The sequence below is a fragment of the Paramormyrops kingsleyae genome, chromosome 2, assembly GCF_048594095.1.
Source record: "Paramormyrops kingsleyae isolate MSU_618 chromosome 2, PKINGS_0.4, whole genome shotgun sequence".
NCBI lineage: Eukaryota > Metazoa > Chordata > Actinopteri > Osteoglossiformes > Mormyridae > Paramormyrops > Paramormyrops kingsleyae.
This window is the reverse complement of record NC_132798.1, coordinates 30786787-30806325: the sequence shown is the minus strand read 5'-3', so window position 1 is coordinate 30806325 and position 19539 is coordinate 30786787. Positions and strand designations below refer to the sequence as shown.

At 45.4% G+C, this 19539-nt stretch overlaps 2 protein-coding genes across 3 annotated transcripts; one reads left to right on the top strand and one right to left on the bottom strand.

Moving 5' to 3' along the window:
• Positions 1–16: 16 nt before the first annotated feature.
• grsf1 (G-rich RNA sequence binding factor 1) lies at positions 17–4689 on the top strand. Its single transcript, XM_072708932.1, has 13 exons — positions 17–402; positions 482–629; positions 740–895; positions 1167–1301; positions 1379–1517; positions 1599–1714; positions 1979–2113; positions 2191–2329; positions 2412–2539; positions 3477–3568; positions 3763–3898; positions 4028–4112; positions 4195–4689. The coding sequence occupies exons 1-13, from the start codon at positions 190–192 to the stop codon at positions 4202–4204; spliced, it is 1632 nt and encodes a 543-aa protein (XP_072565033.1). The 5' UTR covers positions 17–189; the 3' UTR covers positions 4205–4689.
• Positions 4690–5214: 525 nt separating this feature from the next.
• On the bottom strand, positions 5215–18732 carry LOC111848556 (protein RUFY3-like). 2 transcript variants are annotated; one of them, XM_023820670.2, is made up of 18 exons: positions 18299–18732; positions 15732–15905; positions 14649–14766; positions 14392–14493; positions 14157–14280; positions 13798–13862; positions 13650–13715; positions 13496–13565; positions 12567–12659; positions 12273–12356; positions 11503–11670; positions 11209–11306; positions 7024–7143; positions 6775–6916; positions 6472–6548; positions 6359–6386; positions 6193–6270; positions 5215–6107 (listed from the first exon to the last, which is right to left on the bottom strand). In XM_023820670.2, exons 1-18 carry the CDS (start codon positions 18546–18548, stop codon positions 5964–5966), a joined length of 2001 nt encoding a protein of 666 aa, XP_023676438.1. In that variant the 5' UTR covers positions 18549–18732; the 3' UTR covers positions 5215–5963. The 2 variants fall into 2 exon arrangements, with proteins under 2 accessions (XP_023676438.1, XP_023676439.1); XM_023820671.2 differs by lacking the exons at positions 5215–6107; positions 6193–6270; positions 6359–6386; ... (1 more) ...; positions 6775–6916; positions 7024–7143 and adding an exon at positions 7291–10844 and having other exon boundaries at positions 18299–18581.
• Positions 18733–19539: the final 807 nt, after the last annotated feature.

Here is a 19539-nt window from a genome sequence, read left to right as displayed (position 1 = left end):
GGAGCTCTTCGTGGTTCATTTTCTCACCGTCGTTGACTTGCTGTCAGCGTGGGTGACATTGGGGTTACTGCAGAACCGGCTTTGGCTCTTTTTTGGTTGTGTGATGTGTTCCGCTGTCTCTCCGCTCCAGCTGCTCCGCTTGTAAATCCAGCTTTTCTGTGTCTGAAGTTTGTGGTAATCCAGGCGGAGATGGCCGGCTTCTGCAGGTCCTTACTGCGCTCGGCAGGGTACCGCACGATGGTGCGGCTGGTGTCTCCGAAGGTCGGCCGCGACGCAGACCGGGGCGCAGCCGCCGCGGCCGCGATGCTCGGTCACTTATGCGGCAGGGGTCCGCAGCCCAGCCGCCGCCCACTCGCTGCCTCCCTGGGGGAGCCCGTGTCCCTGCGTGCTTTCTCCACAGAGGTAATTTGAGAAATATGCCGTAATGTCATCATAAATGTACTGCGGAGCTGTGCGCTAATGTGCGTGTGACTCGCTGTAGGCAGGCGTCCCTTTCAATGAGGAGGAGTACCCTCCTTTACCGGAGTACAATTCAAGCAGAGAGAGAAAGGATAAGGAGGTCTTCATAGTCTTTGCAAAAGGCCTGCCCTGGTCATGCACGACCGAAGATCTCCTCGTGTTTTTCTCAGGTGACTTGTTTGGGGACTCGGCATTGGCACCACACTGGCAACAGAGAGTGGCTCACGTCTAAGGACTGAATTTAGGTGAAGCGGTAAGAAGTTTTTGTTCTGTTCCACAGACTGCAAGATCCGTGATGGGGTGAACGGCATTCATCTAATGCAGAAAGAAAACGGGCAGCCCAGTGGTAAAGCGTTTATTGAGATGGAGCGCAAGGAAGACCTGCAGAAGGCGCTGAGGAAGCACAGACATTATCTTGGCCCACGTTACGTAGAAGGTTTGCCAGTATGGTTTTTATGGATCCTGTATGAAGTACCTTGTATATACATCATAATGTGTATTAGCGAGGCATAATTATGTAAGGGTGTCCCATTGATTATTTACTTAAGACTCCCCTATTCCTCTATCCCCTATGTCCTTTCCTTTGCAATACATAACAGTGTGGATGTGTCACCCCACCACTGGTCACATCCCCTCCATTAAACTATCAAACCTGAACTTTATGGTCACAAAGATCGCTCCTGAATCAGGTCTTTGTGTCCCCCCAGTAAAAGAAGCATCAGACAGTGACATCGAAGGCCTACAGGCATCCGCAGCTCAGCCCCCGGCCCAGGATGGCGTGGTTAAACTCCAGGGCCTTCCGTACAGCTGTACTGTAGAGGATGTCGCACAGTTCTTTTCAGGTCGGCAGTCCATGCCCTACAGAAATAAAGGCCATGTGTTGATGAGCCACAAGCGAACGGGACTTTGCTCTCCGTAGGTCTGGACATCGTTGAAAACGGCGTGACGTTTGTTCTGGACAAGAGAGGGAGAAGTTCAGGCATCGCTTTTGTGGAATTTGCATCCCAGGAAATGGCAGATTTGGCTCTACAGAGGGATCGAGAGGAAATAGGAAACAGGTAGGAGACCCACACTGCTGGCTTTGCCCATCACCTGCAGCATCAGACCCTGGGGCCACATTCCAGTCTGCTGCTTCTCAGGTACATCGAAGTGTTCCCAAGCAGAAAGAGTGCCGTGCCGTCTCAACATGGCAGCTGGGGGGCACCCTCCACAATATCCGCCTCTGAGAGCGCCCCCCCCCATGACAACTGGAACGGTGAGCTCCCTGTTTACTTAAAATGCCTTCCTTTGGTTTGATCGTAACATAAACACTAAAAAAAATATTGACTACCTTAAGAAAAATTTAAATTGTAATATATGTATTAAATGAGGTAGTGAGTGAATTTTTATACTTCTTGCATTTGTCTGTCTTTCTGGTATGATTCTTCCTGATAAACCCACCCTTCAGAAGGCATCAAAATACTGTGAACTGTGACTCTGAAGGGAAGCTTCTCCCTGATACACTCCTTTGCTTCCCCAGTAAAAGAAGCATCGGACAGTGACACTGAAGGCCCACAGGCAGCCCCAGCTCAGCCCCCGGCCCAGGATGGCGTGGTTAAACTCCGAGGCCTTCCGTACAGCTGTACTGTAGAGGATGTCGCACAGTTCTTTTCAGGTCGGCAGTCCATGCCCTACAGAAATAAAGGCCATGTGTTGATAAACCACAAGCGAACGGGACTTTGCTCTCCGTAGGTCTGGACATCGTTGAAAACGGCGTGACGTTTGTTCTGGACAAGAGAGGGAGAAGTTCAGGTGTCGCTTTTGTGGAATTTGCGTCTCAGGAAATGGCAGATCTGGCTCTAAAGAGGGACCGAGAGATTATTGGGACCAGGTAGCAGACTGCGCCGGTGTTTATGAAGTGATTTGCTGCCTCCATTACTGATGAGGGATTTGACAGTGGTGCTTGTCTACAGGTACATAGAGGTGTTTCCTAGTCAGAAAAGTTCCATCACATCCTGCTCTGACAGCAGGAGGACAGAGTCTCCCGGCTTCCCAGCCGACAGGAGCGGCGAATCGCCTCATCATCATCATCCTCCAAGCCGTGAGTCGACCCAAACGGGTCATTAATTCTTACCTAGGAACAGGTCTGGGCATCACTCAGAATTTTTCGATACCAGTACCAGAACGATACCTTGATTTCAATACCGGTTCCTGAACAATACTTTTTCCGATACCAATATGTTTTAAAATCAATTTCAACAGCAAGAATACATTATAGCACTAATCTTCTATTTGAACAAGTCGTTTTGTTAGTTAATGGTTAGTTAATGGGGGGAATGCAGTCATAACAGGATACAGCCTTTTATTTATATTTTACCAGAGCTCTCAAGTTAAATCAACAGTTTGGAGTAAGATTGCATCTGTTAGGGACGCACCGGGTGTCTCACGGTCAATGCATGACACTTTAGAGCCCTGCCTACTGCATTCATCCCATCTGGCTCTTACAGTCCCACCTCATCTGCACTCTGTATGTATGCGCATCCATGTAATAATGTGCTTGCAGTGGGATCACATGCAACAAATCCTATTTTCTGATTGGCTTTGAGGTCGGTGGCTATGAACTCAGCGGAAACCTCCACTTTGTATGCCGCGGCCATGTCCATTAATTCTTGCCGTTAATGCTTACTTCTGTGAGCTTGTGAAATGGTTGAAATGTGTGTCTCACAGTCAGTGTGTGAGATTTGACAGCTCTGATTTTATTTATACGACCCGCAATATGTTTGTAATTAATAAATTAATCTGGCCAGCAGATCGATTGTGTCCTTAAAGGCTCATTTTTTTTCCAGTTTGGCAGCTTATAAAAACTTAAAATCTTGAAACGGATCAAAATAAATCTGAAAAAAATTGAATTTGGAAAAAAAAAATTCATAGGTCCCTAATAACTGGACTAATACAAACAAAAACCTACAGTTGTTCATTGTTGCAAATTACTGCAGTATATCAGCAAAAAAACATATTTCTGTATTTTTATTTCACAGGGACCAGTTCTGTGAAGGACCCAGCTTCCCTTCAGCACTGTGTCCATATGAGAGGTCTGCCCTTCCTGGCTACTGGCCAAGATGTTGTCAATGTAAGACCAGAGTCACAAATGGTAGTGGGGGAACCAAGATCTGGCGGGGCAGCTCTGCGCTTCATCACTGCCTGGTTTTATCCAATGGGGTTTGATGGGAGGGGCATGCCGGCCAATCCTGCCCATTGGGGTTTCCCTGTCTCACTCCCCTTATCTCCATTTGTCCTCTGGGTGTTTTGCTCTCCTCCCCCCAGTTCTTCTCGCCGCTGCAGCCGGCAAAGATTTGCATGGAGTACGGTGGTGACGGCCGGGCCAGCGGCGAGGCTGACGTCTACTTCGCATGCCACGAGGACGCCGTGTCGGCCATGTCCAGAGATAAGGCCCGGATGAGTAAGTGGGATGCGTTGTCCTTCTGCAAAATGGGGTGGGGCTGCATTTACGCCCGTTATGGTCAGTCACGGTTCATAAAATTGCAAATGCTGCAGCAAACAAAATACTCATACTTCCCCCATCCCACAGATGACCGGTACATCGAGCTTTTCCTGAATTCTGCTGCGATACAGAGTAAGCAGGACTCTGTGGACACGACCTCAGAAAGCGACAGGTAGCTGCTGTATTCTCTGTACGATCAGCTCATCTGCACTGTGAGGCATCTGGATGAGCTTCCTTTTCTTCTGTCCGTTCAGAAACAGCTGAAGGCCTCACAACAGCAGATCCAGTGCCGCGGGGGGGGGGGGGGCCTTCACCCCCAATTCGTGCAGATTATCGGCTGACGGACAGCTTGTTAAACCTCCCATCTGCTGCTTTTGCTGTTTTAAGTCCATGCAGCCCCAGGCTTGGTTTCATGTCTGTACATTTTATGTATTAAAATATTTTCTGACCACAATGCTTGGTACCAAATAAGCTGAAATATATACCTGTTATAAGAGTATCTTTTCAATTCCTCCTCTCCTCTGGGTCTCAGTATGTGGTCCTGCTGGTCACCTTGTGTCTCGTGTTCGGAAGTCCGTCCCTGAACCCGACCCCATGATGGCAAACGTCAGCACAACTTACTATAGTTTTGGTTTTTAAAATTTTTCATTAGATATCCAGTTCAGTTTTATTTTTTAGTGTAGTTTGATTGGTTTTTAATTTAAAGATGTAATTTAGTTTTTATATATATTCATTAATTTTATTTCTAGGGATAGACAAAGTTATAGACTTGTAGAAAATCCTACATGAACACACCGTGTATACATGTGCTCTAAATGGAAAAAACATGTTCCCGGTATAATTAATAGTTTACAAGTGAGAAAAAATAGCTAGCTAAATAGTATTTAAAAATAACAATGTATTTGATGTTTGTTTTTGTTAACTTTGGAAGCAATATTTGTAGTTTTTCCTTAGTTGTAGTTTTGCATCATTTCATTTTGAACATAATGTAAACAGTTGTGGTTGATAACCCTGGTCAGCACTCCATCTCACACTGACACTGGCTCACTGCAGCCCTCTGCTGGACAAATGGGTGTGGAACATGGATGGGTCCATATTTGACCTCAGAAAGACATCTAATGAGATATGTTTAAAACCTGATAAATGTTTTCAGTGCTGTTCATCCTGTTATTTTGGGCTGTATGTAGTTTCGATGTAGTTTCTTAATTTAAAATCTAGTCAGTTAAAAGACTTTGGATATTTTTAATGTTTGAGCAAAAAATTATTGGCCACAATTTCATTTGAAAGTTTTTTTTAATGGTTTCACAGAGCTACATAAAAATCTTAGATTCATTTCATAAAAGTCTGCCTTCTTACCATGTCAAATTATGGAGTTTCAGTACAAGAAACATCTCCTAGATTTTAGAGTTTTAATAATAGGTAAAGAAACTGCTCCAAAAAGGAAATTAGAAACATCCATTACAGAAAAGGATTATGGTTATTTAAAAGCAAAATGAGATTTTACTGAATGATTGTTAACTGAATGCAAACTAGCAAACTCCAAAAGTTACATTTTTGTTTTGTTCTTACAGTTTTCTGACTGAAAAAAATAAAAATACCACACATTTCTCAATGGGATCGTATGTATTTTCAGTTCAAAATTTTGGATAAAATTACAAGCCATATATGATTAATGTGCTTCTGACACCAGTAAAGCTTAATTATTGTCAAGATCCTATCCAGCTCTCTGTAGAAAACTGGAAAACATTTGAATAATAATCTTTGGAAAACACACAATCATAAGAACAATACATTTTTACATGGGTGACATTCTAGAAAAAGACTTCCCTACTGAAATAAATTAAATTTAATTTTACATCCTATATATGACCAGCATTAATCCACCTGGTGGACACATTTTTTTAAATGGTACCTCAGCAGTGTGTCACGGGGCCACCAAGTCTCTTTATGGACTGGTCTTTTGCTAACCAACCAGAACCCCGTGGCCCACCGGGCGCCGCGCCTTTCCATAACGGCCGGGTCGTCAGGAGGGACTGGAGGAGTACTGCAGCAGTAACTGGGAGTGGCACTGATCACACACCTGCACTGGCTTGATGGAGGAGGGCAGGGGCAGCTCGTGGACCAGGCAGTTTTCACAGAACACCACTTGGCAGTGATTGCAGTGTTTCTGCAGTGGGACAGTAGAGGAGTGAAACAGGGCCACAGCAGACAGACATACAGAGACAGATGGCGAGAGAGTATGAAGGCAGCACCTTGGGTCGAGTCAGAGACGACTCCTCTCCACACATGTTACAGAGAGATGGTTGGCTGCATTCAGTCAGTGATTCACCCTTGAAAAGATGGGAACGACTGTGGACTGAGAGCTTCACTCTGCATAAATCAGGACATGAGTCTAGGAGGTGATTTATGAGAACATACCTGATCGTCTTCAGTCTGTGAGAGTGACCTGTTGGTAAACGAAACGGAAAAGATGTAAAGGTGGAAGGCGAATTACCAGGTGAATAAATCCCAGCCACCTTCGCTCTACCTACATGCTGGGACTGAGGCTCTCCTTCTCATCCAACACAGTCCTCAGCTGGACATTTTCCTTCCTCACTGCCTCCAGCTCCTGACACAAAGGGCAGACAGACTTGGGTTATTTAGCGTTTTTCATAGAAACATCCTGCACTCGGGGCCAAGGAGCCGGGAGAGAGGCCACCTGGATTCCCCGCACGGTCACTGCACGGTCCCCGCACGGTCACTGCACAGTCCCCGCACGGTCACTGCACGGTCCCCGCACGGTCACTGCACGGTCCCCGCACGGTCACTGCACGGTCCCCGCACGGTCACGCTACCTTCCGGATTTCCTCCATCTGCTGCTTGACATCGGTGGGTGGAGAGGAGGGCTTCTTCTGTGCAGGTGCCGCATCGCTAGCCTCGGGATTGGGGCCGCTTCGTCGCTGCTTTTCCTTCTTCAGCTCCATCTCCAAACTGGACCTACGTCACACGTCGGTCTTCAATTTGATTGACTTCCATTGTGTTAAATCAGGATGTGGACACTTGGCTCTCTGTCCCCCCGGGTGGGAAACGCAGGTGTCACATACCTCTTCCTCTGGAGCTCGTCCACCTCCAGCTGCAGACTCTCGATTTTGTCCCCAAACTCTTGCTTGAAGAACCGGTTGGCCTCTTCTGCCAGGCTGCGCTGCCGTTCTGCCTGCCTGGTTCTAAGTTTGAGTCACATGGACTTATGGTAAAAACGAAAGCAATGCCAGGGAGACTGAAAAATAAAACACACGACTCAAACAATCCTAAAAAAGATGAGGGGGAAATGAAAGGGAAATGTGTCCAAAAAAGGTGAACCAGGCCACTGCTGAAGTTTTCCTTGTTTTATTGTATTATTTTAGGTTTACAGTTTAGGTATCTACATACACTTTTCATTCCCCCAATTCTGCACACAGCACATATTTCATAACCTCAGTTGCGTGTGGAAAATGGGATTAATCGTATAACCAGAATTAAATACTCCTCAAACTTGGATATTTTTGCTTGGCAAGCAGTAAAGTAGCAAGTTGGATTTGTGCACAAAGAATTCAAATGTAAAGTACCTTATTTACCACAACACTGAAATGAGTAAGAGGCTATGGAAGGTGGATGGATGCTGTTTCCTAGCAAGGGGCTCATACTAAATTCAACACTCATTACAAAAATGACACTTTCTATACGTGCAAAAGAGTGCATATTCAGGACCTATGGGACAAAGGAGAGCTGTGCGTGCACGGGGAATGCTTGCTATGTGTTCAGGTACTGTGGAATGAAGGGAAGTTGTGCCTGTACACAGGACATTCTTCTGACGTGTTCAGGGCCTATGAATTGAGGGAGAGCTGTGTGCATGCACGAGGAACTCCTATGCGTTCAGGTCCTTTGGAATGAGAGAGAGAGGTGTGTTTACACAGGGAACACTTGCTGTGTGTTCAGGTGCCATGGAATGAAAGGAAGTTGTGCCTGTACACAGGGAATTCTTCTGATTTGTTCAGGGCCTAAGAATTCAGGGAGAGCTGTGTGCATGCACAAGGAACTCCTCCAACGTGTTCAGATCCTGTGGAATGACAGAAAGGTGTGTGCACATAGGGAATGCTTGCTACAGTATGTGTTCAGGTCCTGTGGAATGAGGGAGAGCTGTGTGTACACAGGGAACGCTTGCTATGTGTTCAGGTCCTGTGGAATGAGGGAGAGCTGTGTGTACACAGGGAGTGCTCTCTATGTGTTCAGGTCCTGTGGGATGAAGGAGAGTTATGCCCATACACAGGGAACACTTCCTATATGTTCAGGGCCCATGAAATGAGGGACAGCTGTGTGTGTAGAGGGGGAATGTCAGCACCTCTTACAATGATGTTAATATCCAGTTCTGGATTTTGTCTAACTATGTTAGTAGATCAGCAGGCTGCTGGAGGTGGGACACAAGCAGAAAAGGTGGAACAGCTTGCTACATAGTGTGAAGATGGATCTTTTCCCACACAGACACTGCAGACAACCTAGACGTTTTTGTTTGCATTTATAGCCATTAAACATCACCACTCACAATGGTATGGCTGTTCTTAATTATTGTGCAGAGCACATACTGTAAACACTGTGGGGTGGGACTATCTTGATAACCTCAGTAACAGCCAATAATACTCAGAGACAGCCACCCCCTTCTTTGCGGCAGTGGCATGTTCCTTCTGACTTCCTGTCCACATGCCTACTGCCCTCAGCAGTATGTCTCCATGTTGGATATACAGTGCCATGCAAAAGTCTTAAATGTTTAAATGATCTTCATGATATTGTCTGTCAAAGTGTCAGCTTAGCCATTTCAAAACCTAACCTACAGTCAGCTGAGTATTTACAGTAACCATCTAATATAGTCATGTACCTCTTAAGTCACCTAATGGCACACGTTTTATTCAAAACTTCACTGAGTTATTTAACCAATTAGGTTCATTAATTGATTGAGCTGGTGGTGAAATGTAACAAACACATGGAATGGCTGGGGTGCCCCTGAGAAGAGGTTTGGAACTGAAGCGGTGTTCATCTAGCCATCCAACTTTCTGGAGAACTGAAGAAATTTTTGTTAGTTTTTTTTTTTTTGTGTTACTGTTAATTCTGAGCCAATATACACTTACTACCCTAATCGATAGCCTCAAACGTTTTCTTTGACTGCCTTTTTGCACAGTACTGTGAATCAGCACCATAAAGTATTACTGAATCAGCCATATCATAAGGAGTGATGCTGACAGGCTGTTGGGGTGATATGTCAGTGTGTGTAGGCCAAGGTGGCCAGATCAAACTGGAAAACAAAAGGTCACTGCGAATGGGTTTGTTGCTATGGTAGCATGCAATCAAACTGGCAGAACTTATATCAAGTACCCCGACATAGTGACAACAACTACTGCAATTAACATTATCAAGACTATTTCAAGCAATCTTTGCTGGCATCTAAACTGCTATCTGTGAAAGATCTTGAACAAACTGGAAGTGACTTCTTAAATGGATCACTATTCTCTAAATATTAGCGTGGATTGCTAAGGGCTACTTGACATTACATTTCTACACCGGAACAAGAACACTGTAGCAGGAGATGAGTAACAGTATTGGTCGTGATCACTAATGCCTATCCTGACCTATAATAAGAGAGTGAATCATAACAAGCTTTGAAAACACAACTGTTCTACTGATACGGGAGTCTTAAGTACTCTGGCAGGGTAACAGACAGGAGGTGTATTATTCTACATTGCTGCCCTTACTGTGTCAGGAGCACAAATAATCCAGCATGCTTTATAACGACTCGCTCTGACGAGCACCAGACAATTAAAGCGCCAGGCAACATCCTACTGAGCGCCGAAAAAGCGAGAGATCATGCGGGAAAGAGAGCATGCTAACGGAATGTGTAGTGGGAGGGGCCAACCCCCGCTTCCCCATTACAAAATGTTCCCCTGGACTGAAGGAAGGATTCATTAAGAAGTAAGGCACTGGAGGCCATGCTTGAGTCACGGAGCTACATTTTCATGACAGAACATCCTCGGCGCGAGCGTTACACCGGCGCGAGCGTTACCCCGGCGCGAGCGTTACCCCGGCGCGAGCGTTTACCAACGCAATGGTTACCCCGGCGCAATGGTTACTCCGGCGCGAGCGTTACACCGGCGCAATGGTTACCCCGGCGCAATGGTTACCCCGGCGCGAGCGTAACCCCGGCGTGAGCGTTACACCGGCGCGAGCGTTTACCAACACAATGGTTACCCCGGCGCGAGCGTTACCCTGGCGCGAGCGTTACACCGGCGCGAGCGTTACACCGGCGCGAGCGTTTACCAACGCAATGGTTACCCCGGCGCGAGCGTTACCCTGGCGCGAGCGTTACCCTGGCGCGAGCGTTACACCAGCGCAATGCTTACCCCAGCGCGAGCATTACTCAGCGTGGCGATTCAATTCAGACGGATTTCAAGACGATCGATATCTAGAAGACGGCCTGTCCATTCTTAGCTTCTCACATGTCTGACAGTTGTTATATTTATGGTGCTTCCACTTGCATTTATAAGCACAATGGGAAAAGTCTCGGCTGTGTTTTGAAAATGGCACGAAGGTACAAACTCACAGATTAAATATTCTGCTCTTAACTATTGGCACAACTGAGGGAAAAAAAACTGATTCATTTTCCAGGGGCTTGTGGCTTCCCAGTCTATTAAATAAAAGTGAAAACATGACTCAGATGAGTTTAGGAATTGGACCCAAACTACCTAGGTACCTCTATAATGCATAAGAGTACAAAATGAACCACTGTTAGTCCTATGAGGCTGTAAAGGACAAAAGCTCCTCTGGGCCCTATTGCTCTTGCTGGAGCAGCTTCTGGGCTGCAGAACTAAGATTTCGGGCCTGTTTCACCACATCTTTCTCACTTAATGGAGGAAATAAGTAATTGGAGGGATGAAAATGGAGGAACAGAACAGGGGGAAACAGAAAAGAAAAGCTGTTATTCCTGAGAGATGGGCAGAGTGCCCCCCCAACTGTATATTTTTACTATATACAATATTTGGCAAGACACCAAACCAGACAATGCCAAACCACGCCCCCCCACCCGACAGAGGACAGTGAGCTGGGCCACGTCTCCCCGACCGGACAGAGGACAGTGAGCTGGGCCACGTCTCCCCGACCGGACAGAGGACAGTGAGCTGGGCCACGTCTCCCCGACCGGACAGAGGACAGTGAGCTGGGCCACGTCTCCCCGACCACACAGAGGACAGATGCTCTTGTACCCTCACCTGAGCTCCAGCTGCTTGATCATTGAGGCCATCTGTGTCGTCTTCTCCTCCAGATGGCTGATGATGTCACTCTTCTGTTTCAAGGCCACATCAGAGCTCTGGGGAGAGATAAGAAGATTACCAGATTATAAATCTGTCTGACCCAATAAAAAGACACATACAGTTTGCCGTGAACTGAGATTGCTGCATGGGGCCTTTAAAATGCTTTTTCATTCACAACTCACTCTGAAACGTAAAAACAAATATTCATAGGTGACAGTTTGGCTTTGGCCTCGGACTGGCTAGCTGAACTACCTGAGTCTTCAGGGAGAGCTGCTGGTTCAGCATCCTCATGTCATCCAGCTGCTTGCGCAGAGCTGCCAGAGCGTCCTGCTTCTCGCAGATGTCCTTCTCCAGCATCTTCATGGCCAGCTCCATCTCCTGCTTCATCCCAATCTGCACCTCCAGCTCGCTCTCCACATCCTTCAGCACAAAATAATGTTTTTTTTCCTTTTCTTTTCGGTATCCCCTGACAATATAGTAGTTAGATAGTAAATACGTGTGGGGGCCACCTTCAAATGCTACAGCTGTTACCAAAAACAACTGGAGGCAGGGCACCAGGGGATTGTGCAAACTCGTGGTGGCAGTCAGCATCAAAGAATCCAAAAGCAACAGTAAATGGGGGAGAATTCAAAGTACTGAATGTTAAAACTAATGAATGACACATGAATGTGTATAGCCCCCAACAGTGAGTCAGTCTTCAGGCTTTTTAAGTTCCATGTCCACCCTTGTCTTCCCGGGGCCAGTGGTAGTGGAGCAGCAGAGGATTATGGGAGATGTAGTTAGTGGGACTCCTGTGACCTCATTGTGTAAGAGGAATTACCTAATGCAGTGTCAGCAGATAAAAGCGCAGCAGAAGCTTTACTACATGAAAGCACCAGTAAATTGGAATTAGGGGGGGGGGGGAAAAAAAAAAAAAAAAGATAAAAGGGGTGTCAATCTGTGGGTAAACTGAGCAGCAGAGACATACAGATACGAAACAGGGCACTCCTCTGTCCCACCGAGGCTGAAAAACAGGAACTAACCAGACGGAGCTGCGTTTCCTCCTTCAGCTTTTTCCACACCTCTCCTGAAACCTGGTCGTCAGCAGCCACCTCCGCTCCAGGCCCCTGAGAGCGGAGATGGGCGGAAAATACCGGCAGGCGGAGCAAGTTCAACATAAACAGCCGTCTGACAGCGGACACATCCATTTATACTCGAATTGACACAAAGCCTTGACATTGTTATTTTTTACTCAAGTACTGATGTTATTATGGCACGGGTGAATATTCAAGTCAGGATCACGGCTGTGCACATAAGCATCAGAGTCAGAGACACACCTTGTGGCCGCACTCTGTCAGGAGGGCGTTCCCCTCCTGCATGTGAGAGATCTCCTCTTGCAGAGTAAGCACTCTGTTGTTGGCAACAGCAAGCTTCAAAAATGAAAGAGGCTCAGTTAAATACAGATGTTCTCCTGTAGCCCAATCAGAAGAGCACTGGGCTAACTGGGCCCAGGTCGTGGGGCTGACACCCAGGGAGCGAACGTAAACTGCACCCCTCCCCTCAAATGTAAGTCACTTTGGATAAAAGTGTCTGATTAGGGTTTCTACAATACAGGATTGTCCTGCATTGGGAAACAAACTGCTGCATCCTGTATTACACTGGAGGGGGGGGGGGCGACCCTACGTCTGACAGATGAGTAATATGCAGATGTTTTTTTTTCTTTTTTTTTTAGCAAAAATGGAGGGACGGAGGCATCGTTGCTACAGTCACATCACAGCACTGAATGGATTTTATTCAATTTAACTTTGAAGTTAGTTTTAACATGGCTGTCTGGTCCTCTAATCACGGTCCGTTGAGTTTTTACTTAAAGCAGTCTGGGGCAAAAGCCGGCCAGCAGGTCTTATTTTCACTGGCCCGTGCGATCATTACAATGGTTAAAGTTTTACGTTTAAGTCCAATAATTGCAAATACAGCTGCCACTTCCATATTGGGATGCAAAAATGAACAGCTTCCAAAAAAGGATAAGTCTTCCATTGTGGCTTTCATGGGACGTGAAAATAATCATGAAAAACGGCCCTCCACAGAAAATAACAGCCCAGTCCTGACCCAGTGGCACGCCTAAAGGTTGCAACACAATTTATGCATGTAGAGCTTGAAAACGAAGGTAATAGATTTTTAAAAATATTTTAATTCATTTAAAAACATGTAAGATAACAGCTTTTTTGTGTCTCAGTCTATGCACTTGTCTGCCAGATGCAATACCCACCTCTTTTGTCAACTTTGTATTTGATTTCTCAAGGGTATCGACTTTTATTTGCAGATTATTCACCGATGCGCTGTTGGAAGAAATGAAAAATGAATCCCACTGGAGAGTGCGTTCATAATAAAAACACTTGACGGCTGTTTAAATACAGCAATACCTCAAATGTCTATTGAGCTCCTCAACATAATTCTTCTGATCGAGTATAGCTGTAATCTGTTCCTCGCTGAAAGGTAAAAAGGGGGGAATGAATATGGAGGAAGGTAAATAGACAAAATTGAGGAACTAACAGTCAGCAGTTGACCTACCCGTCTGGGCTCCTGCTGCTCTGCCCATCATCTTTCAGATACATGGAGAAATCGATAACCCCGACCTACAAAAGACAAAGAAAATCGTCACCCGCAGTCCTACCAGCTTTGCAGAGATATTTCCACAGAACATCACATTTCATTAGAGGTTTTCAGAATCCCAAAGTGCATGAACACACAGCGACAGACTCTTACTCTCCTCCTCTGTACGTCACGCTCTTCCTGAATGAGATATTTTGCATTCATCATCTGTGGCCCGTTTAGTTTATTAACGGCACTGACTGAATTCGAACGTGGCTTTGGCTGCTGATCGTGTTGATGCACCAACTGTGAGCTCGTTTACAGTGGATCTGCATCACCTGTGAGTCCAGGTCCTCCCCTTTCATGCAGAGGTTTGCGTCGATGACATTCAGACCCACTAACAGCCCTGCAATGACGGCTCCCTCCTCCTCCATCATCAATGCGTTTGCTTCATAGAATTCACTGAAGAAGAGACACACACGTTGGATCATGGCCAATTGGGGGGGGGGGGGGGGGGTGAAACAGGAGTCACCTGACCTTCTGTTGTCATGGGTACCTAACATTGAGAGTTACCTCAATAGATCCTTTCGGTTGATTATGGTTTTCATGTAATCCGACAGCTTCTTCTGCATTAAGGCGAGGCGCAACCAGGCTCTACCCCGACCCAGAGGCGTTCTGCAGGGGCAAACAGAAACAGCGATTAGCATTCATAGGGCACAGCCATCAATCCTCTGGCTGGACCTTTACAGACCAGTCAAGGAACCCATCAAGACAGCTACCTCTAAATTCAGAATGAAGTCACTCGTGTAACTAAGATACGAGAGGCTCACTTGAGTCCAGGCAGCTCCTTCACACTGGCTGTAATTTCTGCAGCTTCTGGATTTAACTTCTCCACCAGCTCCAAAGGGCCCCACAAAGACTTGTTCTGTCCAAGGAAGGTCTTCTTGGCTGTCGTATAAATTGGAGACGGAATACAAATATCAGAATGTGATTATGAGTAAGATCAGTCAAACTGTATCACTGACAATGCTAATTAAACAATGTTAACACAGTACTGTGCTATTCAGGAAAATATATAAAATCTTAACTGAGCTTGCAAAACACACTGTACATTGTTATTATTAGTTTAATTAACTTTAAACACTAACCAAAGGTTACTAAAGGTCTTTCTCCACTAGCGCATTGCAGTGATTTCCTGGTTTTATTTAATTTAGTTGCTGACAAGTTTTGGTTCCCTTTGCTCTGCAATCACATATTACACTGATTCCCCAACTCAGTCTAAATTAGGTTCAGTAGTGTATTTACAAAACATTCACAGAGCTCAGTTATCATTTTGCAAGCAGATGGCTGGCAATGAGGAAGAAATACAGAATGTAATTATCTCAGAGGCTTGTCGTGTCTAGGGCAGACAGCAGCTGCGTCATATGTGTGCAGACAGGCCGGGAATCCCCCAGCCAGGAGTAAAACAGAGAGAGATACATGTGGGTGAAGAATTCTTAGTCAAAGAAAATGATACTTAAATAATCTTCAAGTTGGTGTAAAACTATGATATTGTGTCTGTAAAAGTGTGTCAGCTTAGCCATTTCAAAACCTGTCCCATATATTTTTTGACTCGACCACTGGCACACCTTGTTGGGCTAATCAACACCTCACTGTGTTATTTAACTATGTTGACCAATTAGGTGAGCTGGTGGTTTTGCACAGGTCTGTACATTTTCAAAACCCAGCTTGATGAGTTCTGTAAGTTGTTGTCGTGTTCAGCTCAGCACAACAGAGCTGGTGAGTAACTCTACATCCCAGAAATCCTGCAGGCTTTCCAGATCTTCAATGCTGAGAATGGGTCGCAAACGCCACGCTTCTCCAACGCATCAGCAAACCCGGCACCACCTCTCCAGCTCCCATACCGGACCCACCTTTCAGGCCGTGTTTCAGGCAGTGCTCCATGACGACAAAGAACTGCTGCAGAGGGGCGTAGTCGGAGTCCAGCGTCCGGCCGAAGTTCAGCGCCGACTCAATCAGACCCTTGATGCTCAGCTTGGCCATGTTCATCAGGTTGAGCCTCTCGATTGCAAAGGGGTCCTTGGGTTCTGAGGGCAAGAGGAGAGCAAGCAGCCGTGTGAATCTCCAGATGACCAAGGAGAAGGAGAAACATTTTACAGAACAGATCAGACTAGAGCAAAGACCTAGCTCAGTGAACTTTGACCTAAAAATAAAGAAGAGCACTGGGGTTACTTGAGATCGAAAAGGTAAATTCCCTAAGAGCTCTTTTTACTTTAATATTATCATCAGAAGTGCACTGATCCCATTTTTCAGTGCTACCACGATCCTGATACCTGAACAGAGGGTATCAGCCAATATGAGTACCAATCTGATACCAGAGCTCATTTTTAAAACTAGACTGCAAATGACTGTGCTACTAGTTGCTGTTAAAAGCGTAAAATACTCCCAGATTGTCATGTTCTTATGTTCCTGGTACTGCGAAGGGTAATGCGTATGATGTCACAGCAGACGGAAGTCACTGCGCTTACACCCACTGAGCAGCAAAAAAAAAACTGAGCGGCAGCATTAGAATACGACTTAAATGCCACAAAACACACATCTAAAAGGGGAAAGAGCCGTCGTGCAAATGACTGTACAAATTGATTTAACAAGAAATAGGACCTATCTTTTTACAAACTGCCAAAAACTAAATAAGTATGGGATGTGGATCGGTGACATATGGCCGATACCCGATCTGTCTAATCAGTATGGATAGGCGCCGATACCAATCGGAATATCCGACTGGTGCACTTCTACTCACTATCACACAATACAGGCAATTTAGAACTGCCAATTAGAAGGAAAGAAAGGAGGGAAACTAGAGTACCTAATGGAAATACGCAGTTAGGACTCTGCACCTCGTGATTGGAAGGTCACTGGTTCAAACCCAGTGGCCAGTAGAGTAATCATTTCACCGTTGGGCTTAAGGACCTTACTCAAGAGCTTAACTGCTTCAGATACACAGGCCAGCGCTGCCAAGAAATAAATGTAAATACAAGGAAAAGCTGTTAACTCAACAACAAACGCTCTGTCAATAAAAATGGTCGACAGAGGCTGGAAGCTCTCAGAAAGACAGAGAAGACTTCCTCTCCCTCCTTCAGCATGCGACTCTGGGCTAGCTGTGGATGACAAAATATCAGGGCTGAAGATCAAGGGTGACTGGGTTTGGGGCAGGGAATCAAGCAGCCAGTCCCCAAGAAGTATGAGGGATTAACAGAGCAGTTCTGTTCCCATGGACGGGATCAGCTCTGCATTGCTTTTATAACACATCCATTAGACGGCCTCATTTTCGTGAATAAAATGACTAAAATAGAGAGTGAACGAAGTTAACAAAGGAACCACTAGATATCAAACACAAAATACATCATTTCAGTACTTTACTACTAGACTGCATATTTTATCCAGTGGGAGATGAATGCTTTGAATTTGTGCTGGAAACATGAAAGTGAATCTCAATATGACAGCAAGAGGTGCTGAAGCCAGGCATCAGGACATTTACTGCATGATGCAGCCATTTCATCCATTTTCTACTTTCACATCCCCCTAAAAGGTTTTAAATGTAAATAAAGGCTGTTGTAGTTCCTAAAGAGTTAAAGATTTAGACAGAAACCTTCCCTATAAGCATACAGAAATCGTTTAGAAATAGTTTCAACTTCCTCTCTTGTGTGGCTGTTTTCAATAAAAACATCAAGTACATATTGAAATCATGCTGTAGTAACACACTCCGAATTTGTGTTTTTGGGCTAATTGTACTAATATGTATTCTTCCTCCATAAAATACCAGGATTAATATTTTTAAGCAGTTGCTAAATTATTTTGTAACTGAATTGTAATTTAAAAAGTTCTCCAGACCCTGAGATCCCAAAGTTAATGAAATTAGTCTGTCTGCCATGTCAGTGTACTGTCACAGCATAGCATGAGGCAGTAAGAGACTGAACTTCAACAGCTGTAACAAACATACTTTAACACAGGTTACTCACAGACTGTCAGTGACCACAGACACGGATTGTCACAGTGACAGCGGATAGACATTGTCACAGTAATCTCAGATACAGACTGTGATAGTGTCTGCAAACACAGACTGTCACAGAGACCACAGAGCAGACTGTCCTAGTGATTGTGGACGCGAACTGTGACAGAGACCACGGATATGAAATGTTACAGGGGCCTCAGACTGTCACAGTGACTGCAGGCACAGACTGTCACATTGGCTTCAGACTTTCACAGTGCCCGCGACGCCGCCTCAGTCCTGCAACCCGGAGAACAGCCGGCCGAAGAACCTCGCATCTCGGGACTGGCTGACACAACAGAAACATCATTTGTGGTGGAAAATGGGACAGTCACCAACCCCAAATTTGGACAAGCCGCCCACATTACTAACGGGGTTCGACTGGCACTAACATGACTGCAAAGAATCAAGTGGTGACATGTGAGGACTTACTTTTCCGGGCAGGTTTCTGTGTGTTTGGCTCGCATTGCGGCAGTCCGGGGTGGAGCGCCGTACTCTTGGGTAACTGTACGGAGCTCGACCCCAGCGCCTCTTTAAAGAAGATGACGGAAGTAGGAGAAAGCGGCTCCTCTGGGCTGTTGGCGGACCTTCTATCGGTCCCTCCGGCTGCAGGGCCATCGGAAACCCCAGGAAGATGCAGATCCCGGTCCCGTCCTGCTGATGTTATGCCCTCTTCCGCCATCTTCAGCAGAAATACACGTGACTCCTGACGCGTCTAATCGCGAAGACAACAACATAAATTCCCCGCACTGATTTCATGGAAAAAAAAAATAAAAGAAAGCACTTTTCCCATGGCATGTGACACCGATAAGCAAAAGGATTAAGCGCATGCGAAATGCGCCGCTATAATTCTGCATCTTTCTAAAATAAACAATCACAGATCGCTAAATGAACAGGATAGACTGTAAGTGGCGCAGCACTTTGGAGGTACCCCCTCCATATGTATTAGTGGTGCTGCCAAGTGCTGACAAAACACTATACAATCTTTCTCACTATACAAGTCGTTGGCCTTATGACTTATTTTTGAATATCTCTTTTGGCTTTTATTGTATAGGCTACTTTTTGTGTTCCTTCCATTTTACGCAGTTATGCAGTAACATGACCCCAAATGCTATATATTTGTGTAGGCGGTAGAGAATTGGGGCATGAGCGTGTTGGGGGTACAGTTTCAGTTTTATGCAGGGATAGGTGGTTTGGGTGGGTGGGTTTTTTGATCAGGCACTGGCAGTCACCGCCTGGATTAGCACACTATGCCTTGGTGCTTAAACTGACACCCCCTCAGTTACGCTTATTATAATTTCATAATGGTGAATCATTTTAAGAAATACGTTCTTGAAGTTATTCTATATTTATCTAACTGTATTTACTAGAATGAAATACTATTAAAATACCTTACCCTGTCCCATGACCATGCAAAGGACAAGCGGGTGTGGAAAATTGATGGATGGCTGTTTATCGGAATAAAATACCAAATTCCCAATAAAACTGAAAGACCGAATAACACTGGAAAAGTATAACGCGTCGAGTATCTATACTCAGCATATAAACTGTAACTTGCTGAGCTATATCGCTTTATTATATTGGAGTATGCGATAAATGTTCATATAAATGATATCCTATATAAATAATAAGATTATCCTTTTAAAATAACAGCCAGACTTATCATATTTAAG